At 50.2% G+C, this 24,360-nt stretch overlaps 3 protein-coding genes and 1 pseudogene across 3 annotated transcripts in view; all 4 read right to left on the bottom strand.

Moving 5' to 3' along the window:
- The window catches only part of LOC130253447 (mas-related G-protein coupled receptor member H-like), a 141,206-nt gene that overhangs the window by 73,973 nt on the left and 42,873 nt on the right, over positions 1–24,360 (bottom strand). The window lies entirely within an intron of this gene.
- LOC130253439 (mas-related G-protein coupled receptor member H-like) lies at positions 1,550–7,841 on the bottom strand. Its single transcript, XM_056492016.1, has 2 exons — positions 7,230–7,841; positions 1,550–5,034 (listed from the first exon to the last, which is right to left on the bottom strand). Exon 2 carries the CDS (start codon positions 4,922–4,924, stop codon positions 3,989–3,991), a length of 936 nt encoding a protein of 311 aa, XP_056347991.1. The 5' UTR covers positions 4,925–5,034; positions 7,230–7,841; the 3' UTR covers positions 1,550–3,988.
- Positions 10,987–12,524, bottom strand: LOC130253461 (mas-related G-protein coupled receptor member H-like). Its single transcript, XM_056492050.1, has one exon. The coding sequence runs from the start codon at positions 12,188–12,190 to the stop codon at positions 11,270–11,272; it is 921 nt and encodes a 306-aa protein (XP_056348025.1). The 5' UTR covers positions 12,191–12,524; the 3' UTR covers positions 10,987–11,269.
- LOC130253600 (mas-related G-protein coupled receptor member H-like) lies at positions 18,531–21,907 on the bottom strand (annotated as a pseudogene).

The following is a 24,360-nucleotide window of genomic DNA, read 5'->3' as shown; positions in this document are numbered from 1 at the left end:
TGAGAGGGCCCATATTCAAATAAGGGCTTACAAATGGGAGAGAGGTATCTGTGGCCACATGGAGCCCAAACCAGATTAAACCGGACAACATGTTGCCCCTCAAGAGAGCTGTTACTCCTGTCTTAACTCTCCTCTTAATGCCCTCAGGCCCCACGTTGGGCGCCAAAATCTGTCCTGGTTTGAAGGACAGGGGTCTGCCAAGAAAGGCAGAAATTTTCCTTTTAAACAGAGACCCGAATTCCACTCCCCCCCAAATATTATAAACGTTTGAATCAAGGACTCTGAGGGAGAGATAAGGAGGTAGGAATAACAGCTCTTTTACTAATATATCCAACTGTACCAGCAGAAACAACAGCAGTTGTTAAAATTACTAACAGAACAGAACATATTACTCGGTTCCAGTCCTTTCTTTAGCTGTGAGCACGCTCTCTCTCGGCAGGAGCGGAGGCGGGAAGGGGCGGCCGTTGCCGCGCCGGTCTCAGGGGGGAGCGGCTGGAGTGGGCAGCTCCTCGCTCACCGTTTGGGTTCTGGTGCTCAGCTGTGTCCGCAGAGACTGGAGGCTGGAGCAGGGAAGATGCAGGGGAGGTGATGGCAGAGGGTCTGGCTCTCCTGCGTTCGGCCGCGTGGCTCCAAGACCGAGAGGATCCTCCTCCCCGCACCCGGAAACACCAGTCCCCTCCGGAAGCATGAGAGCCCCTCTCCAAGCCGATCCCACCTACCCCTTTTGTCCAGAGCCTGCAAAGATCCTGCGGTGTACCCGGCAGCTCCATTGGCTTGACAATGGGAAAAATTCTTTAAATTGACACAGCAATAGGAAAAACACTCAACCCCCAACAAGATGTAAGAAAGAGGTTCAACTCACGTCTCCCAAAGGAGACTGGTAAAGGACTGGCACCACTCCCTGACAAAGGACCAGACTCTGCCGAGTGGGCTGCAATGCTGAATCCCATAATTCTCAAAGTAATTTTTCAGAAAAAGCTGGAGGATGGCTGAGAGAATCCTCATTGATTGATAAAGATGTTAAAGGTTGGTATATCTGTTGAAGAGTTTTTAATAACTACTGCTGATGTTTGAAATGGTTGCTGTAATTTTCTGGTTTGAAATTGTTGTTGTAAATTTATTAATATTCTCAAAAGATCAAATTTATTGTGGTTCCTACCATTTCTAAAAATAAAAGACACCACCGTTTCTCACCTCAACTTAAAGTAATTTCTCCTACTGTGTATTCCCCAAGGGCTACTAAATTAAAGGAAAAAATACCAACAAAAACAAATCTGGTGATAAAGTGAAGAGACTCTGCTATCAACCCTGAAGAATTTCCCATCCTGAAGAGGCAAGACCGGGTGAGACCAAGAATAGTTCATACCAGACTCTTGGGAGGGCTGATGTTAGCCCTGCTTGTGAATAACCTTACAAAAGGTAAAGAAACTGCATGTGCCAAGTGTTGTTATCCTCTCTATGATGGGGAAAGTCTCGGGTTGCTGCTAAGGGTCCACACCAACATAAACCTTGGTTGTTTGAATCATTCACAGATAACCACCTGTCAAGAGGATGGGAAGGTTTATTGGATTGCAAAAAAAATACAGTTTCATTTAGGCAGCGCTTACTTGGGAATGTCCTGGAGGAGAAACCTGGTTTTGTTTTGAACATAAAGCGAATCAAGGGGAACTAGCAAAACTTAAGGAAATTTTACTTAAAAGAATCAGCAACCACAAATTGATGCGGGCCTGAGCCCAATCAAAAAGAGGGGGAAATACTGTGGGGAATAAATTCCCAGATGTAAGCTTTTCTCTACAAGTTATCCACCCAGTTAACTACAGTTGATGTTTCCGTTGATGTGTGTCCACCCAGTTGACTATAATTGTTGTTTGTGTTGACTATTTGTTGTTAACGTTTTATGTCTTTGTAAATTGTTAATACTCCAAGCTGTTTGTCGATTTTCCTGTCCCAGTATCCACTCTCGTATCCACGCCCACCTCCACTACCCCCTCCAAAATGGCGTATGACCGCAAGGGCTCATGGGATACCATTCGGTGATAAAAACCCCTAAAAACAATGAGCCAGTATAACATCTAAGACTAAAAAATGGTACTCTCAGGTGAGGAAGCGAATGGAGAAGATGAAATCACCAACCGGAGCTTCTTCGCTTTGTCGCCATGACTTCAGCAGCACTCAGTCTGCATGACACCCCTCGACCAAGAGCCTGCAAATGTATTCCTAGGGACTCTTGTGAGGATGGAAGCTCCAGCTCTGTCATCTGGCAAAGGAGAATTCCTCCTCCTTCATGTCATCCAGCGGAAACAACAGTGGTTTGCGTGACCCCTTGGGTTCCCTCCCCAAAGCTGGCCTTTTAGTAAAGAAGAAGCTGGTCTCCTGGCCCGTTCATTTCACCCCTTGCAGCCCTACACCAGAGCTCATCTTCCTCCTCCTCAATCTTGAGAACACTTGTGGCTGTTTTTGTCTAATCTCACCCCTTTCCCAGCAGGAACACCTTCCATTAGGCTGGGTTGCTTCAAACCCCATCCAAGCTGGCCTGGAGCACTTCCAGGGATGGGTCAGCCACAGTTTCTCTGGGAACCTGTGCCAGGCCTCACCACCCGCACAGGGAAGAATTTCTTCCCAGTATTCCACTTAACCCGTTCTCTGGCTGATGCCCCTTGTCTTGTCACTTCACGCTTTTGTCCAAAGGGCCTCTGTAGTTCTTGGAGATTTTTGAGGCCCTGGGAGGGGCTCTAAGGTCTCCCTGAAGCCTTCCCTCCTCCAGGATGAACACCGCCAGCTCAGTGACTTCAGAAAAACCACATGGAGGGGTTGATGCCCTGTGGAGCCCATGGTCACCCTGCCCCTGGAAAGGAGTGGCAGTGCCGAGGACTACAGACTCCCCCTCCCCTTTTAGCTGTATCATCTGATCCCCCTGAGGGAGAGGCGAAAGCCAGGGCAGAGGAAGAATTTCTGGAGGCACAAAACCACCAGCAAGGATATCAATAAAACCAGCTTTAATATTAAGCAACCGCAGACCAAAGCACTGCCCCTGTCTGTGTTTCTGTGTGTTCAGGTGCGTGTGACAAAAGGACAGTGAGGATAAGGAGAAAAAGGAAAATGTCTTAAAAAGTTTACAGCACTCAAACCTAACAGTACTTCAGTTATACCTTAAACTTAGCACACTCAACAGGGGAATAACACTTAACAGCATTTAACATAACTTATGCCTTGTACTTTTTTACAGGCCTGACTCACTCAGATGTCTCAGGTACTAAAACACCTGAGAGCAGCATTGCTCCCACATTTGCCATGGCAGATGCACACGTGTGTGCACACAGACAGAGCCAGTGCAGAGTCCCTGTGAGAAATTCTCCTTGGAGGCAGGGAAATGCTCACTGTGGATCTGTTTGCATCTCCTCACTGTGCCAAGGGCTGAGCCTCGAGCAGTGAGGGGATTGGCCCAGGACCCGTCGGTGTTCGGGGATCACCCGAGGGCAGCAAACGGGAGAGATCCCGGCTGGGAGAGGCCCCACTGCCAGGAAGGTTCTGGTCAGAGCTGCTGGGGCCCAGGAGAGCTCCAATGGTCTCCTTTTGGTCCATTCTTTACAGGGCCCCAAGAGATGGGCTTCAGTCACTGCCATATTTCACCCTGGCCACACTTTGGGCTGGCAACTTTCTGGGAAAGTGTGAGAACAGGGATGTTGTGCCATTCAGAGAAGTGAAATAATTTCCAAGGCTGTCCATAAAACCCAGAAGGTCATTGGATAGCAGCAGTTTCTGGGAGCAGAAGATGTTTCTGATGAGCTGCAGAGGAGCTGAGCCCAGTGGATGATCCTCAAAGCTGATGCCTCAGGAGCATTTCTCAGATCCCAGTGCAGTCTGGAAAGGCGGATGCACCAGCAAAGAGAGGATGACACTTTAGAGATTTATTCATCAGGTGACTCCAGGAATCATTCACCCACTTTCCCAGGGTCCCTCAGCAGTGCAGCAGGAGGAATGACGAGACTCAGAGCACAGCTTCCATGGCAGGATCATCAATATCAGCAGGGTTTTCTTCTGGCTCCTCAAAGATCCTCTGGAGGGAGAGCCGGAGGGACTCCATAGAGCAGTGCCTCCAGCAGCTCCCTGCCAAGAAGTAGACGAAGGGTTTGATACTGGTGTAGATACAGATAAGCAGGAAAGCCACGTGGGATGAGAAAATGGTATAGCTGAACTCCTGCAGTAAATTCCTGAGGCTGAAGGGCAGGGTGAAGAGCACAATGAGGCAGATAACAATGTCGAGCCTCTTGGTTTGCTGCTGGTGGGAGCCGGCTTTGACCTTAAAGTAGAGGATTGTGCTGGAAATGAGCATGAAAGGAGCACAGAGCAGGAGGTCAAAGGTGTACCTGGAGATGAGAGATACTCGGCAATACTCAGGTGGCAGAAATGCACACAGGAAAATTACTGTGGCAAAGAGAGCGAAGACAATGATGGAGAATGCCCAGAGCAGGGCACACACCACCTTTGATAGGTGCTGGGGACGGTGGCAGCAGTGCCAGATCGGGCAGTGGATGGACCTGCACCTCTGGATGCTGATGAATGTCAGCAGGTACAGCCACATGATGTAGGACACCAGACACAGCTGGAAAAGAAACCACACGTACGGCAAGGGCATGATGACAGAGCAGAACACGTCCTCCAGCAGGAAAAGCAGACTGGAGGGGATCAGAATGAGGAGGAAGAGGAAGTCGGTAACAGTCAGAATGCAGATGTAACGGGTGGTGCTGTTCCTGGACACATGGCAGAAGCCACGGAGCCAGAGGACAGCCCCGTTCCCAGCCAGCCCACAGAGGCAGATGAGCAGTGCCACACTGTACATGGCCACGTTGGTGACATCTATCTCACAGAGATCGTCTCCTTCAGTGAGTGAGGCAGGAGATGGGGACACGGTGGTCACCTCCATGGATGGACACTCTGCAGGAAGTGGGGTGTGGCCCCTGGCTGTGGTCAGAGTGGATGAGAGTCAGTGCTTGGAGAATCCAGGGATGGACCATGGGGCTCCTGAGCAGCTTCCTGCAGTGGGAAGGATTGAGTGGGGATGAGTGAGATGTGGAGGTGAGAAGGACAGTGGGACTTGTGGGTAGAGGGGGAGGTGGGCGGGTTGGCGTGTTTGGCAGGAAGTACAAAAGGGAAACTCAGGGCAGAAGAGGGTGGACCTGGGGAGGGCACTGCGGTCACCAGGAGAGGGTGGCAGGAACGGAGCAGCTGCTGGTGGAGAGGAAGGTGGGGGAGGGAGGAAGGAAAACATTCCACTGACCTGTTCACTGTGGGGCAGCAGCAGGCACAGGGGGTCTGTGCAGATCAGCAGTGCTTCCTGGTACCTTTTGCTCCTTTAGGATCCATTTCCTAAATCAGCTCCTCCCAGGTCAGTAATATGAATGAGAAAGTGTCCAGATTACCAGGAGCTCCCCACTCCCATCCTGCTGGCTCTTTCTATGCCCTGTCCTGGTGCTGCTCCTGCAGACTCAGTGGAGTCACAGGGGAGTCGGAAATTGCATCTTTCTCTATGTCAGAGTTTTACTTCCTCAGAGTTGTGTATCTAGAATTTTTCTGCTACAGAGGAAGTGACTTTTGTGAAAAGCTACAAGTGAAATATGTGGGAAATGGCACCCCATTTCCTCCTGATGAGAAATATTCCCTCCCTGCAGATTGTCTTATTCTGCAACTGCCTTCTCTCTCACAAAAGGTTTCTAACATTGCTTGTTTCTCTTCCTTGAGGGGTCATTGTCCCTCCAGCAGCAGGGGGATGCTGGTGGTGCTGGTAGCACTGGAATGCTGGCAGTTCTGGCAGTGCTGGTGCGGCAGCATGGAGCTGCTCAGAAGTAATGCCCATTCCAGGAAGTGCTCCCTGATCATTGCCAAAACTTCCCCAGAACGTAAAAGAAGCACAACTGGACTGTTTCCTCTCCTCTCCTCTCCTCTCCTCTCCTCTCCTCTCCTCTCCTCTCCTCTCCTCTCCTCTCCTCTCCTCTCCTCTCCTCTCCTCTCCTCTCCTCTCCTCTCCTCTCCTCTCCTCTCCTCTCCTCTCCTCTCCTCTCCTCTCCTCTCCTCTCCTCTCCTCTCCTCTCCTCTCCTCTCCTCTCCTCTCCTCTCCTCTCCTCTCCTCTCCTCTCCTCTCCTCTCCTCTCCTCTCCTCTCCTCTCCTCTCCTCTCCTCTCCTCTCCTCTCCTCTCCTCTCCTTCCCTCCCCTCCCCTCCCCTCCCCTCCCCTCCCCTCCCCTCCCCTCCCCTCTCCTCCCCTCCCCTCCCCTCCCCTCCCCTCTCCTCCCCTCTCCTCTCCTCATCCTCATCCTCATCCTCATCCTCATCCTCATCCTCACCCTCATCCTACCTCCATGTCTTGCCCATCCTAACCCATCCCACACGTCTCACAGATGGCAGCTGCCCCCCACTCTGACCGTGGCCCTTCAGGCTCTTCTTTCCTCTGGGTTTGCCAGCATCCAGACCCCTTCCACCCCTTCTGACCTTCTCCTGACCCCTCCACCCTGCTCTGACACCCCAGAACCCATCCAGGGCTGCTTGTTTTCCCCTGACAGCCCCACTGCTCCCAGCTCCACCTGGGACCCCAGCAGTGTCTCTGCTCCTCCTGGCCATAGGGTTCTAGGACTCATGAGGGAGGAGGAAAGCCCAGCTCCAATGTGCTCACAGGATGATAAATGTGGCTGGAGCCAGTACAGAAACACTTAAGGAGGCCATCAGGGTTTTCTGTAACAAGAAGCAAGAGCACATGGCCAAAGGAAAATTCAAGGCAGGGTCACCTTTAATATCACAGCACTCAGTGAGTACGACCACGAGAACCGTTTGAATGATCCTCCGGGATCATAGAAGTATGTCCAGTAGGAGTCTGAAACATGAAAATAAACTCTAGGAAAATCATGTTTATGTGTTATATAAGAACTTTTTATCATCTGTGTGTGGTTATAATGAATAAAACCCCTGTGTGTAAAGTCTCACAACACACAGATCAAGGAGAAATCCTTCTGTATGTCCTGTCCCGGTAAAGAATTCCTGCTTCCAAATGCTTCCCATTGTGTTAGAAACATTTTTTCAGCCAATTTCAATGTCAGGATACAGATGGGAAGCACAGGGCATGGGGCACAGGGGGGACCTGAGGAGGGCACTGTGATCACCAGGAGAGGGTGGCAGGAACAGAGCAGCTGCTGGTGGAGAGGGAGGTGGGAGAGGGAGGAAGGAAAACATTCCACTGACCTGTTCACTGTGGGGCAGCAGCAGGCAAAGGGGGTCTGTGCAGATCAGCACTGCTTCCTGGTAGCTCTTGCTCCTTTGGGATCCATGTCCTAAAGCAGCTCCTCCCAGATCAGTAACATGGAGAAGGAGCTCCCCATTCCCCTCCTGCTGGGTCTCTCCGTGCCCTTTTCCACTGTTGTTGTTTTTTCCGAAAGCTACTGGAGTCACAGGGCCATCAGAAGGGGTTTCACAACTTTGGATCCATCAGAATTTCACAGTCTCGAGGTTACTGATCTTGATTTTTTTTACCCTACAAAGCAAGTGGTCTTTTCCTTTGTTGTGAGAAACGACCCTGCACTTCTAAAATTTCAAAAAGTTTATTAAACTACAACAAGGGACAAAAAAAGGTAAAAGGAACACCTCTGGGTGCTCACCCGCAGCCAGAGGCACAGCCACAGGCACACTGCCCACACCAGGAACACGCCTTATATACTCTTGGTAAGCCAATCCCCTGGTAAGCCAAGCCCCACATTCAAACATATTCCACTCCTCTGACACAGCTCCTCCTTCATCCTGCCTTCCTGGAGCTTGTGTAGCCCTTGTGGCTTCAGCTCCACACCATGGTCAGAGATCAGCATTACAGCATTCAACAGGAACACAGCACTCACATTAGGAAAACTCCACATCTGAACAGAGCTTCTTTTAACATGATAACACACATAATATTCATTCAACATTTGTGAGAGGCAAACACCATACTACCTTACTACTTACTACTTTAACATCTGTGAATGGCTCCTCATTTCCACCTAACTGGAAACACTTCTTTCCAGAAGAGTGTCCCATTCTCCAATTTCCTTCCCTCACCTGACAGGCTTCTACCATTCCTCATTTCTCTTCCCTGAGGGGTCATTGCCGCTCCAGCAGCAGAGGGATGCTGGTGGTGCTGGTAACACTTGTGGTGTTTGCAGCACTGTTGAAGCATCTGGGTGCTTGTGAGAAACAACTCCCATTCTGGGAAGAGCTCCAGAATCATTGCCAAAACCTCCCCTGGGCTCATGGAGCACCCCTGGGCCGTGGACTCCCATTTCTATCATTCCAATGCAGACTTACACTGCCCAAGAGGAGGACAGCAATCAGCTGCTTCTAGCCCAGTTATCAGCACTAAGAGCCCACCCTAATTGCTGCCAATCCCCTTGCTGATGCAATAAAAGCTATTGGAGACCAGAGTGCTGTGAACTCCCTTCCAGCTCTTCAGCAGAGTTCCTGCTCCTCCTCAGTCCAGGGAACATTTGCAGTATTTTATACCTGATCCCATACTGTCCTATTGCCATCAGTGACACCTCCTATTATGCCAGGTTGCTCCAAACCCTATCCAACCTGGCCTTGTCACTTTCAGGGATGGGGCAGCCACAGCCTCTCTGGGCAGCCTGTGCCAGTGCCTCAGCACTCTCACAGGGAAAGATTTCTTCCTAATATGCAGTCTAAAACCATCCTGTCTCAGGGGGAAGCCATTCCCCCTTGTCCTATCACTCCACGCCCTTGTCCAAAGTCCCTCTCCAACTCTCCTGAAGCCCCTTTAGCTCATGGATCATGAAGTGTGGGCACTTGAAAGGATTGGCCTGGTGAGGGGATGTGAGATTCCACAGCTCGGGACACAAACACAGTGTCAGCAGGGAAGAGAATTGACAGTTCTGGTGTCAGGGCCACCACCCGTGCCAGTTTCCAGCAGGAGCATCCCAGATCCCTGAGGTATGTAAGGTTGGGTAGGAATCATGTCACCTCAGCTTTCCAGGAATTCCTTGGAATTCACTGTAGGCTGCTGTCTGACTGACAGGGCAGTGTAGAAGATGGTTCAGGTGAAACCTGCAACTTCATAAGGGTTGTAGCCAAGAGAGCTGCTCCTGGGGTTTTGTTTTCTTTTCTTTCATCTTCACTGGGGATTTTTCCTGTGAATATGCTAAGAAACACTGATAGCTAAGACCTCTTGGAGGCAGTGGGGAGAAATGTGTTATTTTCTTGGGATTTTGTCTCTTTGGGAAGGACGGGGGGGGGAAGACCACGATATTAGAAGCAGGAAAAGGAGGGTGGGGGGCAGTTGCTGACTGTTGCTCACTCTTGGCTTTGGAGGAGAAAGGTCCCAGCTGCTATCACCACCACCCAAATGCCAGGATCTGCCTCTTCTTCTGCTACTTGACTCTGCACCACTGCCCTCGTTGAGATGCTCTCCCGCTTCAGCTTTCTATTTCTAAGTGTCCTGTTGGAGCACTGGCACTGACCGAGAGGACTGGAACTGGGTTACTGTTCTGTCTGTTGTTAATGCCATAATTGTTGTTGTTTTGTTTGCCTCGCTATATATACTAGTAAAAAACTGTTATTCCTATCCCCATATCTTTTCCGAGAATACCTTAATTTCAAAATCAGCTTAATTCAGAGGGGGAGGGTTTATATTCTCCATTTCAAGGGAAGGCCTTGCTTTTCCCTGGCAGATACCTGTCTTTCAGACAAGAAGAGGGAGACACTGCCTGGCTGAGTTGTTTTTTCCTCAACAAGGTGTTGTACTGTGGAAAGATTCTGCTTTCCATTGGACAGGAAAACAGGAGACAGGAAGAAAAAACCCTCTCCGATGTCAAAGTCTCTCTTCTGCTAATTACTAACAACTCTTTCAATAAATGCTTTCTCGGTGTTTAGTCTCATGTGTGCCTTGTGTCTCCAAACCTGACTCAGCACCCATGACTTTCACTCTTCCTTTCCTTTCCAGAAGCAGTGCCACCTTGGTTTCCCCTGCATTTAAGGCAGTGGGAAAAGGAGGGACAACTTCCCCCTGGGAAGAGATGTAGCTAGTTCCCAAGTCTCTCCCAGGAGGAATGAGGGGATCTTGGCACTGCTAACATCATCCCAACCGTTGCAGGCACGTGCCTTAGGAAGAGCTCTGGTATGAGACAGGAACCTGCCCTCCTGACAGCAAGTCAGAATTTTTAGAATGGGATAAAATAAGGAAATGAGCCATTTTGGTCACTGTTCACCAGGGACAAGCTCTGCAGAGAAGCCTGGATGTTGTTTAATCAACAAATTCTGAGGACAGAATTATCACACTGGAAACAAACCAAAAAAATAAATACAAATCTGAGAAACGGGTAATGAGAAAATGACAGAGATGGATTTTGGCTGAAGCTTTGTGCTGAGTCTGTGTTCAGCTCCTCCTGAGGGTGACCAGGTTGAGGATGGAGGTGGTCAATGGCTTCAACAGACTTTGATGCTGGAGAAACAGAGGATGGCCCCATTCTGCAGAACAGCAGGATAAACCCCAAATTTCTGTGCAATTAAATGGTCAAAACATCTGGTGATGTGAATTTCCATGCTGAAAGCTCTTTCTGGTCACAGGCACAAGGGTTCCGTGGAGGTCAACTTTTACCTGGCACTTTACTCAGAAGAATTTAATAGTGAAATTATTGAATAAGACAAATTCCACAAAAAGTACAAGGGAATGTTTCTGTCCCTCCCAAGCTCTGCAGCCCTACCTGGTATCCCTTCCCATCACCTGGGAATGCAGGATGTCCAGGTGTGCTGGACAGAAGTGGAAAGAGGCTCCGTTTGATCCCAACCCCTGTCCTGCCATCCACAGGCACCAGCCCCACAGGGATTTGGGAAATCACAGCCCTGTCCTGGTGTGTCCCCAGGCCTTAAGGTGTCACATTCTTTGCAGGCAAGAGATCCCTCAAAACACCATGAAACTCATTGGCGTAGCCAGAGGAGATGGAGTTCATTCCCTGTGGCCGAGGATATGAGGGTCATTCCATGGGGAATAGAGCTGGGGAACAGCACTGAGCCCAGCTGCACTGCCTGGAGCCATGTGGGCACAGCAGGGAGGAGGAAAGCCATGCTCCAATGTGCTCTATGGCAAAGCATCCCTCCTCCATTGCCCCTGGCTATGGCTCTGCTCCCTTCTCCTGCAGGAGTACAAACAGGGAGGGTGATGCTGTGGGTATTTATTAATCAGGTGACTTAAAGGAAACCTGTGTCAAGGTTCTTCAGCACAGCAGTAGAAGTGATCAACAGGCTCAGACCCCCGTGTCCATGAAAGCATCATTTCTGCCAGCAGTTATTTCTTTCTTCTCCTCAAAGACGCTCTGGAGGGAGTGCTGGAGGGACTCCATGGAGCAGGAGCTCCAGCACTTCCCTGCCAAGAAGTAGATGAAGGGTTTGATGCTGCTGTGGATGCAGGTGAACAGGAAAACCACCTGGATGGGCACAGGCATGTAACCAAGCTGCTGCAGGAAATTGCAGAGGCCGAGGAGGAGAGTGAAGAGCACAGTGATGAAGATAACGATGTCTCGTGTCTCAGGTTGCTTCTGCTGGGAGCCACGCTTGACTTTGATGATGTCGATTGTGCAGGAAATGACCACGGGTGCAGCAAAGAGGAGCAGGATGATGGCATAGATGGAGATGAGTACTGCCCGGCACTGCTCCTGCTTTTTTGATGGGCACAGGGAAGTCACCCCGGGAATGACGATGAAGAGAGAGAAAAAGGCCCAGTATTGGACACTTTCCAGCACCCACCACAGGCGCTCGGGAAAGTCACAGTGGCAGCAGAGCTGGAAGAGGAAGATCATGTACTTCCTGAAGTTGAGGAATGCCAGTTGGAACAGTGCCCAGTAGTAGGAGACCATTGACAGCTGAAAAAGGAAGCTCAAGTACCCCAGGGGCATGATAGCAGAGCAGAACACATCCTCCATCAGGAAGAGCAAGGTGGAGGGGACCGTGAAGAGAAGGAAGAGGAAGTCGGCAAAAGCCAGGTCAAAGATGCCGGAATTACGGATTTTCAGGCTGAGGAGCCAGAGCACAGCCCCGTTCCCAGCCAGCCCACAGAGGCAGATGAGCAGTGTCACACTGTGTATGGCCATACTGCTGAAATCTATCTCACAGAGATCATCCCCTTCAGTGGGTGAGGCAGGAGTTGGGAACACAGTGCTCACCTCCATGGATGGACAGTGGGCAGGCAGTGGGATGTGGCTCTCGGTTGTGGTCAGAGTGGATGGGGGTCAGTGGTTGGAGAGTCCAGGGATGGACTATACAGCTGCTCAACAGCTCCCTGCAGCGAAAAGGATTCAGTGAAGCAAAGTGAGATGTGTAGGCGAGGAGGGTGGTGGAAATAGTGGGGTGGGAGAGGGAGGTGGTACAGTTGGGGTGGGTGGCTTGGGATTGATAAATAAAAGAGAATAAACATTTTCAACTCCACTGAAACTGCTTAAAGACTAACTGGACAAAATGATAAAAGGACGTAAAGATGTGGAGACTGGATGATAAACATAGCTGGAACCAGTGTAGAAAGTGATAAGGAAGCATAGAATATTTTTGGGCGAGTTCTGTAACAAGAAGCAAGAGCACATGGCCAAAGGAAGTGTTCAAGGCAATGTCATCCTTGATATATAGTGTTCAATGGATACAACCACCTGAATGATCATCCAGGACCATAAAAACAGTCCCTGTAAGGATGCATGGAAATTAGTTCTAGGAAAATGGTGTATTTTTGACTAGATAAGAAAAACCTTTTCATGTCTATCTATGCTTATACATACATTATAATGGATAAAAACCATGTTGTAAAGTCTCACGGCACACACAGAAATAAGGAGAGATCCTTCTGAGTGTCCTGCTGCCTAATGCTTGACTTGGTAAACACCAGTACTTGGTACTAGATGCAGTTTAGAGCTATGCACTAGTGCAGTACAGGATTTGAAAAATATGAAGGCTAAAATCCTAAGGCATCCTGCCCCTCTCTGACATCCTCTAGAAATTCTCCCCAGGCAGCCTTCCCCTGTGGACGACCACACGGGACCCCCAGCAGTGTTTCTGTTCCTCCTGGCATTTCCATGCTTCCCCAGCCAAAGAAATGCCAGTGGACCTATCCATCTACTGCCTCTTGTTTCTCTGCAGAGGAGGTTGGGGGTCTGGACACCAGGGATGAAGCTTGGGAGGAGCATCTCCAAGAGAAACACTCCCTCATGGCTTGATGAGGCATCCTGGGGTGAGCAGCTCATGGGGAGGGACTGGAGCCTCAGGCACGAGGCTGGAAGGGATGGGAAGGACTGGAGGTGGGTGGGTTGAGAGGGGGAGAGGGATGGGAGGTTGGTGTGGGAGGTGTGTGACATGATGGAGCTGGTGGGAAGGTGTGGGATGTGATGGGACTCGTGGTATTGTGTGGTATGTGGTATGTGGTGGGGCTGAAGGAAAGGTGTGGGATGTGGTGGGGCTGGTGACCTCAGGGAAGCCACAGAGCAGCGGGTGATGCCCCTTGGAGCCCGTGGTGACAAACACAGATGTCACCCTGCTCCTGGTTGGGGGTGGCTGTGCTGAGGACCGCAGCCTCCTCCTGTCCTTGCTGCTGCACCATCCAAGCCCGCTGAGGGAGCAGCTGAAGGCAGAGGAGAGGAAGAATTCCTGAAGGCAGAGTCTTTTGCACCCGGCTCACAAACTTAAAAATTAAAGGCCTTGGGGCAGATCTCTGCTGTGACACTGGGAGTAGCCAGGAAGGAATGCTGAGCCCCTGGGCCATCCCTCCTGGGTGCTGTTGAAGTGGGGAAATGAAGGGTGGGTGCACTTGCCCCGATGACTGCGTCAGCAAATGGGCTGGACACCTTTGCCCAGGTGAAGATGTCCCACACTATCTTCCATAAAAATGTCCCAGCACTCATGCGCATGTTCCATCTATCTCAAGACCAGGCTGGTGCTATCATGGCCACTTGCACAAATTCTCAGTTGTACCAAATGCCATCCCTAGGCTTTGGGGTCAACCCCAGAGACCTGAACAGCTGCCAAATCTGGCAGACTGATGCAAGTCAGTTCCCAGCTTTTGGGAGACTGAAATACATTCATATCTCAGTAGATACATTTTCTGGCTCAGTGTTTGGTTTGGCCCACGCAGGAGAAGATGTTGCACACACCATCAAGCATCTTCTCCTGGCATTGACCACCATGGGAGTCCCTGAAGAAATAAAAACAGACCATGGGCCTGCTTATACCTCCTGCAAATTAAGATATTTTTTCAACCAGTGGGTAGTTAAGCACAACACAGGCATTCCTCACAATCCCACAGGGCAATACATTGTGGAAAGGACCCATGGCACCATCAAGTGGGTCCTTGATCAGCAGTGGGGAGGGACAGAGAACATGTCTCCCATTGAGAGACTCTGTAAGTCTCTGTGTGTGATAAACTTCCTAAATTGCTCTTTCTTTGAGCTGACCTCCCCTGTACTCTGGCACTGCTGAAATTTGGCCCAAGTCAAGCTCAATGAGAAGCCGCTGGTGCTGATCAAAGACCAGGAGACCCAAAAAATAGCAGAACCTTTTCCACTGTTTTCCTGGGGAAGGGGGTGTGCCTGTGTGTCGGCCCCATCTGGCCCAAGATGGTTCGCAGGGAAATTCATTCAACTATATTCAGGGCCAATAAACACTGCCCCCACCGAAACTAACAAAAATACTCCCAAGCCCACCACTACAGGACTGAAAGACCAGAGAGAGACAAGCTCCCTGGAGACAGAAATGCTGCCTAACATGGCTCCTGTCAAGACCAGAACATCCCGTCACCCAATCTCCAACAACACTTACCTCCAAAACAGTCTTCCTCGAAAACAAGACTGGAAACGACAGGCTACGCACTCCCTGACCACTGCTTCTATCCCCAGTTGCACCCCTTTTCCCCTACACTTACCTTTGTTATACTTACCTTCCCACGCCACTCCGTGTTCTCCCTTGACCCTCCCTATACAACCTACCACACACAACCCTGCCTTTTATGTTTTATTTCAAGAAAAGGGGAGGCAAGAAATGGCATCACATAAGTTACAGGAAGAAGAAGGAAATAATTCCTTTCCCTTACCCCAAAGATCTAATAATGTCTGCCTTTACCTCAAAAGATGACCCATTCCCAGCAAAAATGAAAGACTTCAACTCCACTATCGTCCTCGCAATGCTCTGGATACTTTTTGCCCTACCAATCACACCTGGATGATCGTCCCTCAACCTAAACAGAATATTTGGATAATCCTGGTGAAGACACTTCAAAAGGACAGCTTATGCTAGGCCATGGAAGATCTCAGTGATCCACTCTTCACGTGCCTGGTGGGGATTCCATTAACAGCAAAGGATTATCCTTTTGCAGGTAAGGCACCCAACCCAGTGGAACCCTGGGATGAGTGGACAAGGATATGGCCAGGTAAAGGATGTAGGCAGTGATGGGTTTCATGGTGTTCTTCTGGGTGTGGAACCCAAGGACCCAAATGACACTGCATTCCTACAGAACACAGAGTCCACAGAGGCAGATGAGCAGTGTCACACTGTGCATGGCCATGTTGGTGACATCTATCTCACAGAGGATGTCCCCTTCAGTGGGTGAGACAGGAGACGGGGACACAGTGCTCACCTCCATGGATGGACAATGGGCAGGCAGTGGGATGTGGCCCCTGGCTGTGGTCAGAGGGGATGGGGAGTTAGTGTTTGGAGAATCCAGGGATGGACCATGTGGCTCCTCAGCAGCATCTCCCTACAGTGGGAAGGATTTAGTGGAAAGCAATGAGATGTGCAGGGAGGAGGGCAGTGGAAACTGTGGGCTAAGAGAGGGAAATGGGAGGGTAGGACTGTTCAGCAGGGGATGCAGAAGGAAAGCTCAGGGTAGAGGATGGAGGACCTGGAGAGGGCACTGTGGTCACCAGGAGAGGGTGGCAGGAACAGAGCAGCTGCTGGAGGAGAGGAAGGTGGGGTAGGAAGGAAGGAAAATATTCCATTGACTTGTTCACTGTGGGGCAGCAGGAGGCAAAGGGGGTCTGTCCAGATCAGTGGTGCTTCCTGGTAACTCTTGATCCTTTGGGATTCCATATCCCCAGGTGGATCCTCTCAGGTCAGTACCACGTAGAAGAGCATTCTCAGATCACCAGGAGCTCCCCACTGCCATCCATCTGGCTGGTCTGTGTATCCTGCCCTGGTTTTGCTCCCCAAGCATTTGGAAATAAAATCGTTTTACACCTTTGGCTACATCAGAGTGCCAGAGCCTTAGGGTTACTGATCTTGATTTTTTTTTTCTCCACAAAACTAATTCATTGTGAATGACTCCGTATTTCCTCCCAATAAGAAACAATCCTTTCCAGGAGAATGTCCATTCTCTGACTGCCTCCCCTTTCCTAACTGGTTTCTACCATTCCTTATTTCTCTTCCCAGAAGGGTCATTGCTCCTCCAGCAGCAGAGGGACGCTGGTGGTGCTGGTGGCACTGCAAATTCTGGCAGTGCTGGTGAGGCAGCTGGCTGCTTGTCAGATACAACTCCCAATGAGGGAATAGCTCCAGGATCATTGCCAAAACGTGCCCTGGGCCTAAGGAAGTACATATGAGCTGCTCCCCATTCTATCCCCATCTCATTCTCATCTCTGCACCCCATCCCCATGCCCACGCTACTGTCCATCTTCACCCCATCCTATCACATCCCACAGATTTTCCAGAAGGCAGCTGCTCCCCTACTCTGAGCATGGTGGGTCAGGCTCTGCTGTCCTGCAGTGAGGAGATTTGGGATTGCTGGCATTCAGACCGCCTCCAGTACCCTTCTGACAGACTCCTGACTCCTCCAAAAGTGTCTCCAACAGCCCACACTTTCTCTGGAGCTCCCTTTTTCCCCCCAACAGCCCCGGTCCTGCTCTGCTCCAGCTGGGATCCTGGCAGTGTCTCTGTTCTTTCCGGCTTTCAAGTTCTCGGACCCAGGAGGGAGGAGGAAAGCCCAGCTCCAATGTGTTCTGCAGGAGAACACAGGCTGATAAATGCGGCTGGAGCCAGTGGAGAAATAGATGAAGAGACCTGCAGTGGTTTTGGGTTGAGTTCTGCAACAAGAAACGAGAGCACAGGGGGAAAGGAAAAGTTCAAGGCAAGGTTACCTTTAATATTGCAGCACTCCCTGAATACAACCACAGAAGATTACTCTGGATGATCCTCCAGGGCTGTGAAAGGACTTTGAGAAGGAGGTAAATACATGGAAATGAGTCCTAGGAAAGTGACGTTCATCTATTGGATAAGAAACACATTTTATTGACTGTGTGTGCTTGCAATGGATGAAATGTGCTCTAAAGTCCCACCATACGCAGAACAAGGAGAGATCATTCTGTGTGTCCCAAGAGGTAAAGAAATTCCTTCTTCCTAATGTTTCCCATTGTGTTAGAATGTTCATTCTGGCTGATTTGGTACCATTCCTCATTCCATCTCCCCTTCTTTCTTCATCTCACCCCATTTGGGACATTTGAGTTCAAAAGCATGCAGACCATTCCTGACCTCCTCCAGACCTTTCCAGAACACTCTGTCTCTTCCAGCCACCACTGATAATCTCCAGTCCTGCCCTGGGACCATCTGTTCCCCTAGAAAAGCCCTGCTCCTTCCCTACTCTACCTAGGACCATGAGCAGTATCTCTGCTTCTCCCAGACATTGATGCTCTTACACCTTCAAATTAACAATTTAGCCAAGCAATAACACTTTACACCATTTAGCTGAAAAGTTGTGTCATGACTTAACCTGGCTTACAGGCCTGACTCACTCAGATGTCTCAGGCACTAAAACACCTGAGAGAGCAGCATTGCTCCCACATTTGCCATGGCAGATGCACACGTGTGTGCACACAGACAGAGCCAGTGCAAGGTCCCTGTGAGAAATTCCCCTTGGAGGCAGGGAAATGCTCACTGTGGATCTGTTTGCATCTCCTCACTGTGCCAAGGGCTGAGCCTCGAGCAGGGGGGGAATCGACCCAGGACCCGTCGGTGTTCGGGGATCACCTGACGGCAGCAAACGGGAGAGATCCCGGCTGGGAGAGGCCCCACTCCCAGGGAGGTTCTGGTCAGAGTTGCTGGGGCCCAGGAGAGCTCCAATGGTCTTATTTTGCACTGTTCTTTACAGGGTCCCAAGGGATGGGCTTCCGTCACAGCCATGTTTCATCCCGGCCACACCTTGGGGCAGCAGCTTTCTGTGAAAGTGTGAGAACAGGGATGTTGCCATATTAAGGGTAGTGAAATAATTTCCAAGACTGTCCATAAAACCCAGGAGGTTGTTGGAGAGCAGCAGTTCCTGGGAGCAGAGGGTGTTTCAGATGAGCTGCAGAGGAGCTGAGCCCAGGGGCTGCTCCTCAAGGCTGATGCCTCAGGAGCATTTCTCAGATCCCAGTGCAGGCTGGAAAGGGGGAGGGGATGCACCAGCAAAGGGAGGGTGATACTGTGGATATTCATCAGGTGGCTCAAGGAATCTCTCAACCACTGTCCTGGGGTCCTTCAGCAGTGCAGCAGAAGGGATCAACAAGCTCAGACCACTGTGCTTGTGATGGCATCATTACTGCAGGCAGGGTTTTCTTTTGGCTCCTCAAACATCCTGTGGAGAGCCTTCCTTAGGGACTTCATGGAGAAATGTCTCCAGCAGCTCCCCATGGAGTAATTTCTCCTCCAGTTCTCCACCAAGAAGGAGATGAAGGGTTTGATGCTGCTGTTGATGCAGGCGAGTAGGAAAACCACCTGGGAGGACACAACTGTGTAACCGAGCTGCTGCAGGAAATACCAGAGACTGAGGGGCAGACTGGAGAGTGCAATGAGGAAGATAACCATGTTGAGCCACTTGTGTTGCTGCTGCTGGGAGCCAGGCATGAAATGAATGAAGAGGATTGTGCTGGAAATGACCATGGGTGCAGCAAATAGGAAGAGGTTGAAGATGTACATGGAGAGGAGAGGCACCCGGCAGTGCTCCTGCTGGTGTGACTGGCACAGGGAGGTCACGGTGGGATTGACAACGATGACAACAAAGAAGAAGGCCCAGAACAGGACACTCATCAATACCCACAACAGGCGGTCAGGAAGTTGGCAACCGCAGATAAACAGGCAGAGGATGGACCTGCACCTGTCGATACTGATGAACATCAGCCGGTACAGCCCCATGTTGTAGGAGAACAGTGACAGCTGGAAAAGCAAGCTCAAATACATCTGAGGCATTATAGTGGAGCAGGAGACTTCCTCCAGCAGGAAGAGCAAAGTGGAGGGCACAGTGAATGAAGACGAGGAAGAGGAAGTCAGTGAAAGCCTGGTTGAAGATGAAGTCGGTGATGCCATGAATGTGGAGGAGCCAGAGGACAGCCCCGTTCCCAGCCAGCCCACAGAGGCAGACGAGCAGTGTCACACTGTGTATGGCCACGTTGGTGACATCTGTCTCACACTCACCAGGTCCGTTGGTTGGTGAGCTGAAAAGAGGGGACACGGTGGTCACCTCCCTGGAGGGACTCTGGGCTGGTGATGGGATGTGGACCCCGGCTGTGGTCAGAGCCGATGGGAGTCAGTTGTTTGAGAATTCAGGGATGGACCATGCGGGTCCTCAGATGCTCCCTGCAGGGGGAAGGATTCAGTGGAGAGAAGTGCAGGGGAGGAGGGTGGTGGAAATGATGGGGTGGGAGACAGAAATGGAAGGGTTGGGATGGATGGCAGGGTATTGATAAATAAGAGAAAATAAACATTTTCAACTCCCCTGTAGTTGCTTAAAGAATTTCTGTGCAAAAAGATAAAAGGATGGGCAAAAAGTGTGCACCCAGCATGATAAACGTTGCTAGAGCCAGTGGAGAAAAAGATAAGGAGTCCCACAGTATTCTTGCTGCAAGTTCTGTAACAAGAAGCAAGAGCACATGGCCAAAGGGAAAGTTCAAGGCAAGGTCACCTTTAATATTGCAGCACTCCATGAATACGACCACCAGAGACCCCTCTGGATGATCCTCCGGGATAATGAAAGGACTCCCAGTAGGAAGAAGATGCATGGAAATGAGTTCAAGGTAAATGGTGTTTATGTGCTAGATAAGAAAGACATTCTAATGATGATGTGCAGTCATAATGCATAAAACCTCAGTAGTAAACTCTCACCACAAACAGAAATAAAGAGAGATCCTTCTGTGTATCCTGCTGCCCAATATTTCACATTAACTTTATTCCGTCTGATTTTGGCATCACTCCTCAATTTCATCTCTGCCCCACTCCCCAACGCATCCCATCCCATCGCAATCCATCCCATCCTATCCCATCACCACTCCTCTCTCTAAGCGCTGCCCGTCGGAGTGTGCTGCTCCAGTTGGACATTTGGGATTGGAAGAATCCAGACCCTTCCTGGCCCCTCCTGAGCCCCCGGGGCTGTCTTCATCCCCTGAAAGCCCCACTCCTGCTCTGCTCCACGCAGGACCAGGGACATCTCTGCTGTGACACTCTGGGAGCAGCCAGGTGGGAATGCTGAGCCCCTGGGCCATCCTGTCTGTGCTGGCTGTGCCAGTGCCAGCCCAGCTCTAGGCACTCGGGATCCTGCTTGCTCCAGGGACCACAAGCCATGGGAGTGTCCCCTCCCTCCAGACACATTCCTGGCTGGCAGCAGCAGCAGCCAGGGGAACCCGGGAAGCTCTGGCAGAGGGGACAAAGGCAGCTCAGGGTTCATAAAGTGGCTTATTGATATCAGATCACAGTGGGATGCAGGAACCAGGTGCCAGTGGGAATTCTGGGATCACAGCCGTGTGGGGCACAATCTGTTTGGGGAATTGTGTTCTACGACACGTGAGAGAGGATGAAAGCCATACTCCAGTGTGCTCCATGCAGAGCATCTGACCCACATGCCCCTGCTCCCCTCTCATCCAGGGATTTAGCGGGGGAGGATGATACCATGGATATTTATTAATCCAGTGGCTCAAGGACCCTCAGTCACTGTCCTGGTGTCTTCTCATCAGTGCAGTCACCACATTGGGACTACTGTGTCCATGGCGGCATCATTGCTGCTGGCAGTGTGGAATTTAGCTTCTCAAAGACCCTGTGGAAAAACAGTCACAGGGACATGGAGTGGTGTCTCATCCTCATGGTGTCCTGAGATAGTAGATGAAGTAGATGAAGGGTTTGATGCTGTGTTGGATGCCGGTGAGCAGAAGCATCTGAGAGGACATCACAGTGTAGCCAAGATGCCTCATGAAATTGGAGGCTGATGGGGAAGGAGAAGAGTGCAGAGAAGAAGATAACGTGTTTGAGCATAGTGGGTTCCTCCTGCTAGTTGTAAAAATTGGCCATAATGTAGCAGATTGCAGTAGATATGACCAAGGGTGCAGCAAAGAGGAGGTGGGTGAGGATGTACAAGAACGTGTGAACCATCTGGCATTTCCCTTGGAAAAGGCACTGGAAAATTCCCCATTAGAACGACACCAATGACAACATAGAAAAAGGCCCAGCACAGGTGTCTTATCATCACCCTCAGCTGGGGCTGGTATTGGTGGAAGGGGCACCAGAGTCTGAAGTCGATGGGCTCTCAATATCCCTTGATGCTGATGAACACCAGCCAGAACAGTTCTGTCTGGCAGGAGGACAGTGACAGCTGGAAAAGCAAGGTCAAGTACATGGGGGGCCCAAAGTGGAGCAGAATACGTCATTCACCAGGGAGGGCAGGGTGGAGGGCACTGTGAAGAGAAGGAAGAGCAAGTGAGCAGCATTCAGGTCAGCCAGCAAGTTGGTGCATCAGCTGGTGCTGAATAGAGTAGAGAGAGCACAGTCCCGTTCCCAGCCAGCCCACAGAGGCAGATGAGCAGTGTCACACTGTGTATGGCCACGTTGGTGACATCTGTCTCACAGAGATCAGCCCCTTCAGTGGGTGAGGTGCGAGATGGGGACACGGTGGTCACCTCCATGGATGGACACTGGGCAGGCAGTGGGATGTGGTCCCTGGCTGTGGTCAGACTGGGTGGGAGTCAGTGGTTGGAGAATCCAAGGATGGACCATTAGGCTCCTCAGCAACTCCATGCAGTGGGAAGGATTCGGTGGAGAGAAGTGCAGGGGAGGAGGATGATGGAAATTATGGGGTGGGAGAGGGAAATAGAAGATTTGGAATGTTCAACACAAAATGCCAAGGGGAAGTGCTGGGCAGAGGAGGGAGAACCTGGGGCGGTTACTCCGATCACCAGGAGAGGGTGGCAGGAACAGAACAGTTGTTTCTAGAGGAGAGGGAGATGGGGGAGGAAGGAAAGGAAGCATTGCACTGACCTGTTCACTGTGGGGGAGCAGCAGGCAAAGGGGGTCTGTGCAGATCTGTGGCGCCTCGTGGCATCTCTTGCCCCTCTGGCATCAATATCCTAAAGCAGCAGCTGGTGTGTGTGAGGTGATGTGAGTCCACTCCAGTGAAGTTATTCAGGGTGTGAGAGGAAATGATAGCCAGCAGAAAGAAAACAGACTATTGGGGGTACAAGCATCATAAAGCCACCATAGATCATTAGGTCAGACTCTTTTCTTTCAACTCAATCAGTGCCCTCTCATTTACGTAAAACCTGATCATGCCTTTTTTCAGTTAAGAGAGGTCCAGAGGACATTAAAAGCTGCAAATATTGTGGGAAATGAGAACAGAGCCATTTTTTGACATTATTCACCAGGGACAGGCTGTTGCAAAGCCCAGATGTTGTTAATTCAATAAATTTTGGGTTCAGAGTAACATTCTGGAGACAATCAAAAGACATAAATGCCAATTTAATATAGGAGTAATAAAATCACAAAGATCAGTACATGGTGGATTTTGGCTGAAGCTGCTGTGCAGAGTCATTGTTCCTCTCCTCCTGAGAGCAACCAGGTTCAGGATGGAGGTGGTCAAGGGCTTCCTTGGACACTGATACTGGGGCACCAGTTGTTGTTTTGTTTGCCTCGTTATATATACTAGTAAAACACTTTTATTCCTATCCCCATATCTTTTCCGAGAATACCTTAATTTCAAAATCAGCGTAATTCAGAGGGGGAGGGTTTATATTCACCATTTCAAGGGAAGGCCCTGCTTTTCCCTGGCAGATACCTGTCTTTCAAACAAGAAGAGGGAGACACTGCCTGGCTGAGTTGTTTTTTCCTCAACAAGGTGTTGTACTGTGGAAAGTTTCTGCTTTCCATTGGACAGGAAAACAGGAGACAGGAAGAAAAAACCCTCTCCGATGTCAAAGTCTCTCTTCTGCTAATTACTAACAACTCTTTCAATAAATGCTTTCTCGATGCTTAGTCTTGTGTGTGCCTTGTGTCTCCAAACCTGACTCAGCACCCATGACTTTCACTCTTCCTTTCCTTTCCAGAAGCAGTGCCACCTTGGTTTCCCCTGCATTTAAGGCAGTGGGAAAAGGAGGGACAACTTCCCCCTGGGAAGAGATGTAGCTAGTTCCCAAGTCTCTCCCAGGAGGAATGAGGGGATCTTGGCACTGCTAACATCATCCCAACCATTGCAGGCACGTGCCTTAGGAAGAGCTCTGGTATGAGACAGGGACCTGCCCTCCTGACAGACAATACAGAATATTTGGAATGGGATAAAATATGGAAATGAGCCATTTTGGTCACTGTTCACCAGGGACAAGCTCTGCAGAGAAGCCTGGATGTTGTTTAATCAACAAATTCTGAGGACAGAATTATCACACTGGTCACAAACCAAAAAAATAAATACAAATCTGAGAAACGGGTAATGAGAAAATGACAGAGATGGATTTTGGCTGAAGCTTTGTGCTGAGTCTGTGTTCAGCTCCTCCTGAGGGTGACCGGGTTCAGGATGGAGGTGGTTAATGGCTTCATCAGACTTTGATGCTGGAGAAACAGAGGATGGCCTCATTCCACAGAACAGCAGCATAACCCCGTAATTTCTTTGCCATTAAATGGTCCAGGCATCTGGTGATGTGAATTTCCATGTTGAAAGCTCTTTTTGGTCATAGGCACAAGGGTTCAGTGGAGCACTTTACCCAGCATTTTACTCAGAAGGATTTGATTCTGAAATTAAAATATGTGACAAATTCCCACGGAAAGTACAAGGGAATGGTGCCGTCCCTGCCCAGCTCTACAGCCCTACCTGGTGTCTCTTCCCATCAGCTGGGAATGCAGGGCTGGCTCTGCTGGACAGAAGGGGAAGGAGACACCCTCTCCTGCCATTTAGAGGCACCAGCCCCACAAGCATTTGGGAAGTTTCCACCAACCTCTGCTGGGTGTGTCCCCAGGCCTTAAGGTGACACATTCTTTGCAGGCAAGAGATCCCTCAAAACACCATTAAACTCATCTGGGTAGCCAAAGGAGATGGAGTTCATTCCCTGGGGCCGAGGGATTGAGGGTCATTCCATGGGGAATAGAGCTGGGG

This window comes from Oenanthe melanoleuca, chromosome 5 (genome assembly GCF_029582105.1).
Source record: "Oenanthe melanoleuca isolate GR-GAL-2019-014 chromosome 5, OMel1.0, whole genome shotgun sequence".
NCBI classification, from domain to species: Eukaryota; Metazoa; Chordata; class Aves; order Passeriformes; family Muscicapidae; genus Oenanthe; species Oenanthe melanoleuca.
This window is presented reverse-complemented; position numbering and strand designations above follow the sequence as displayed.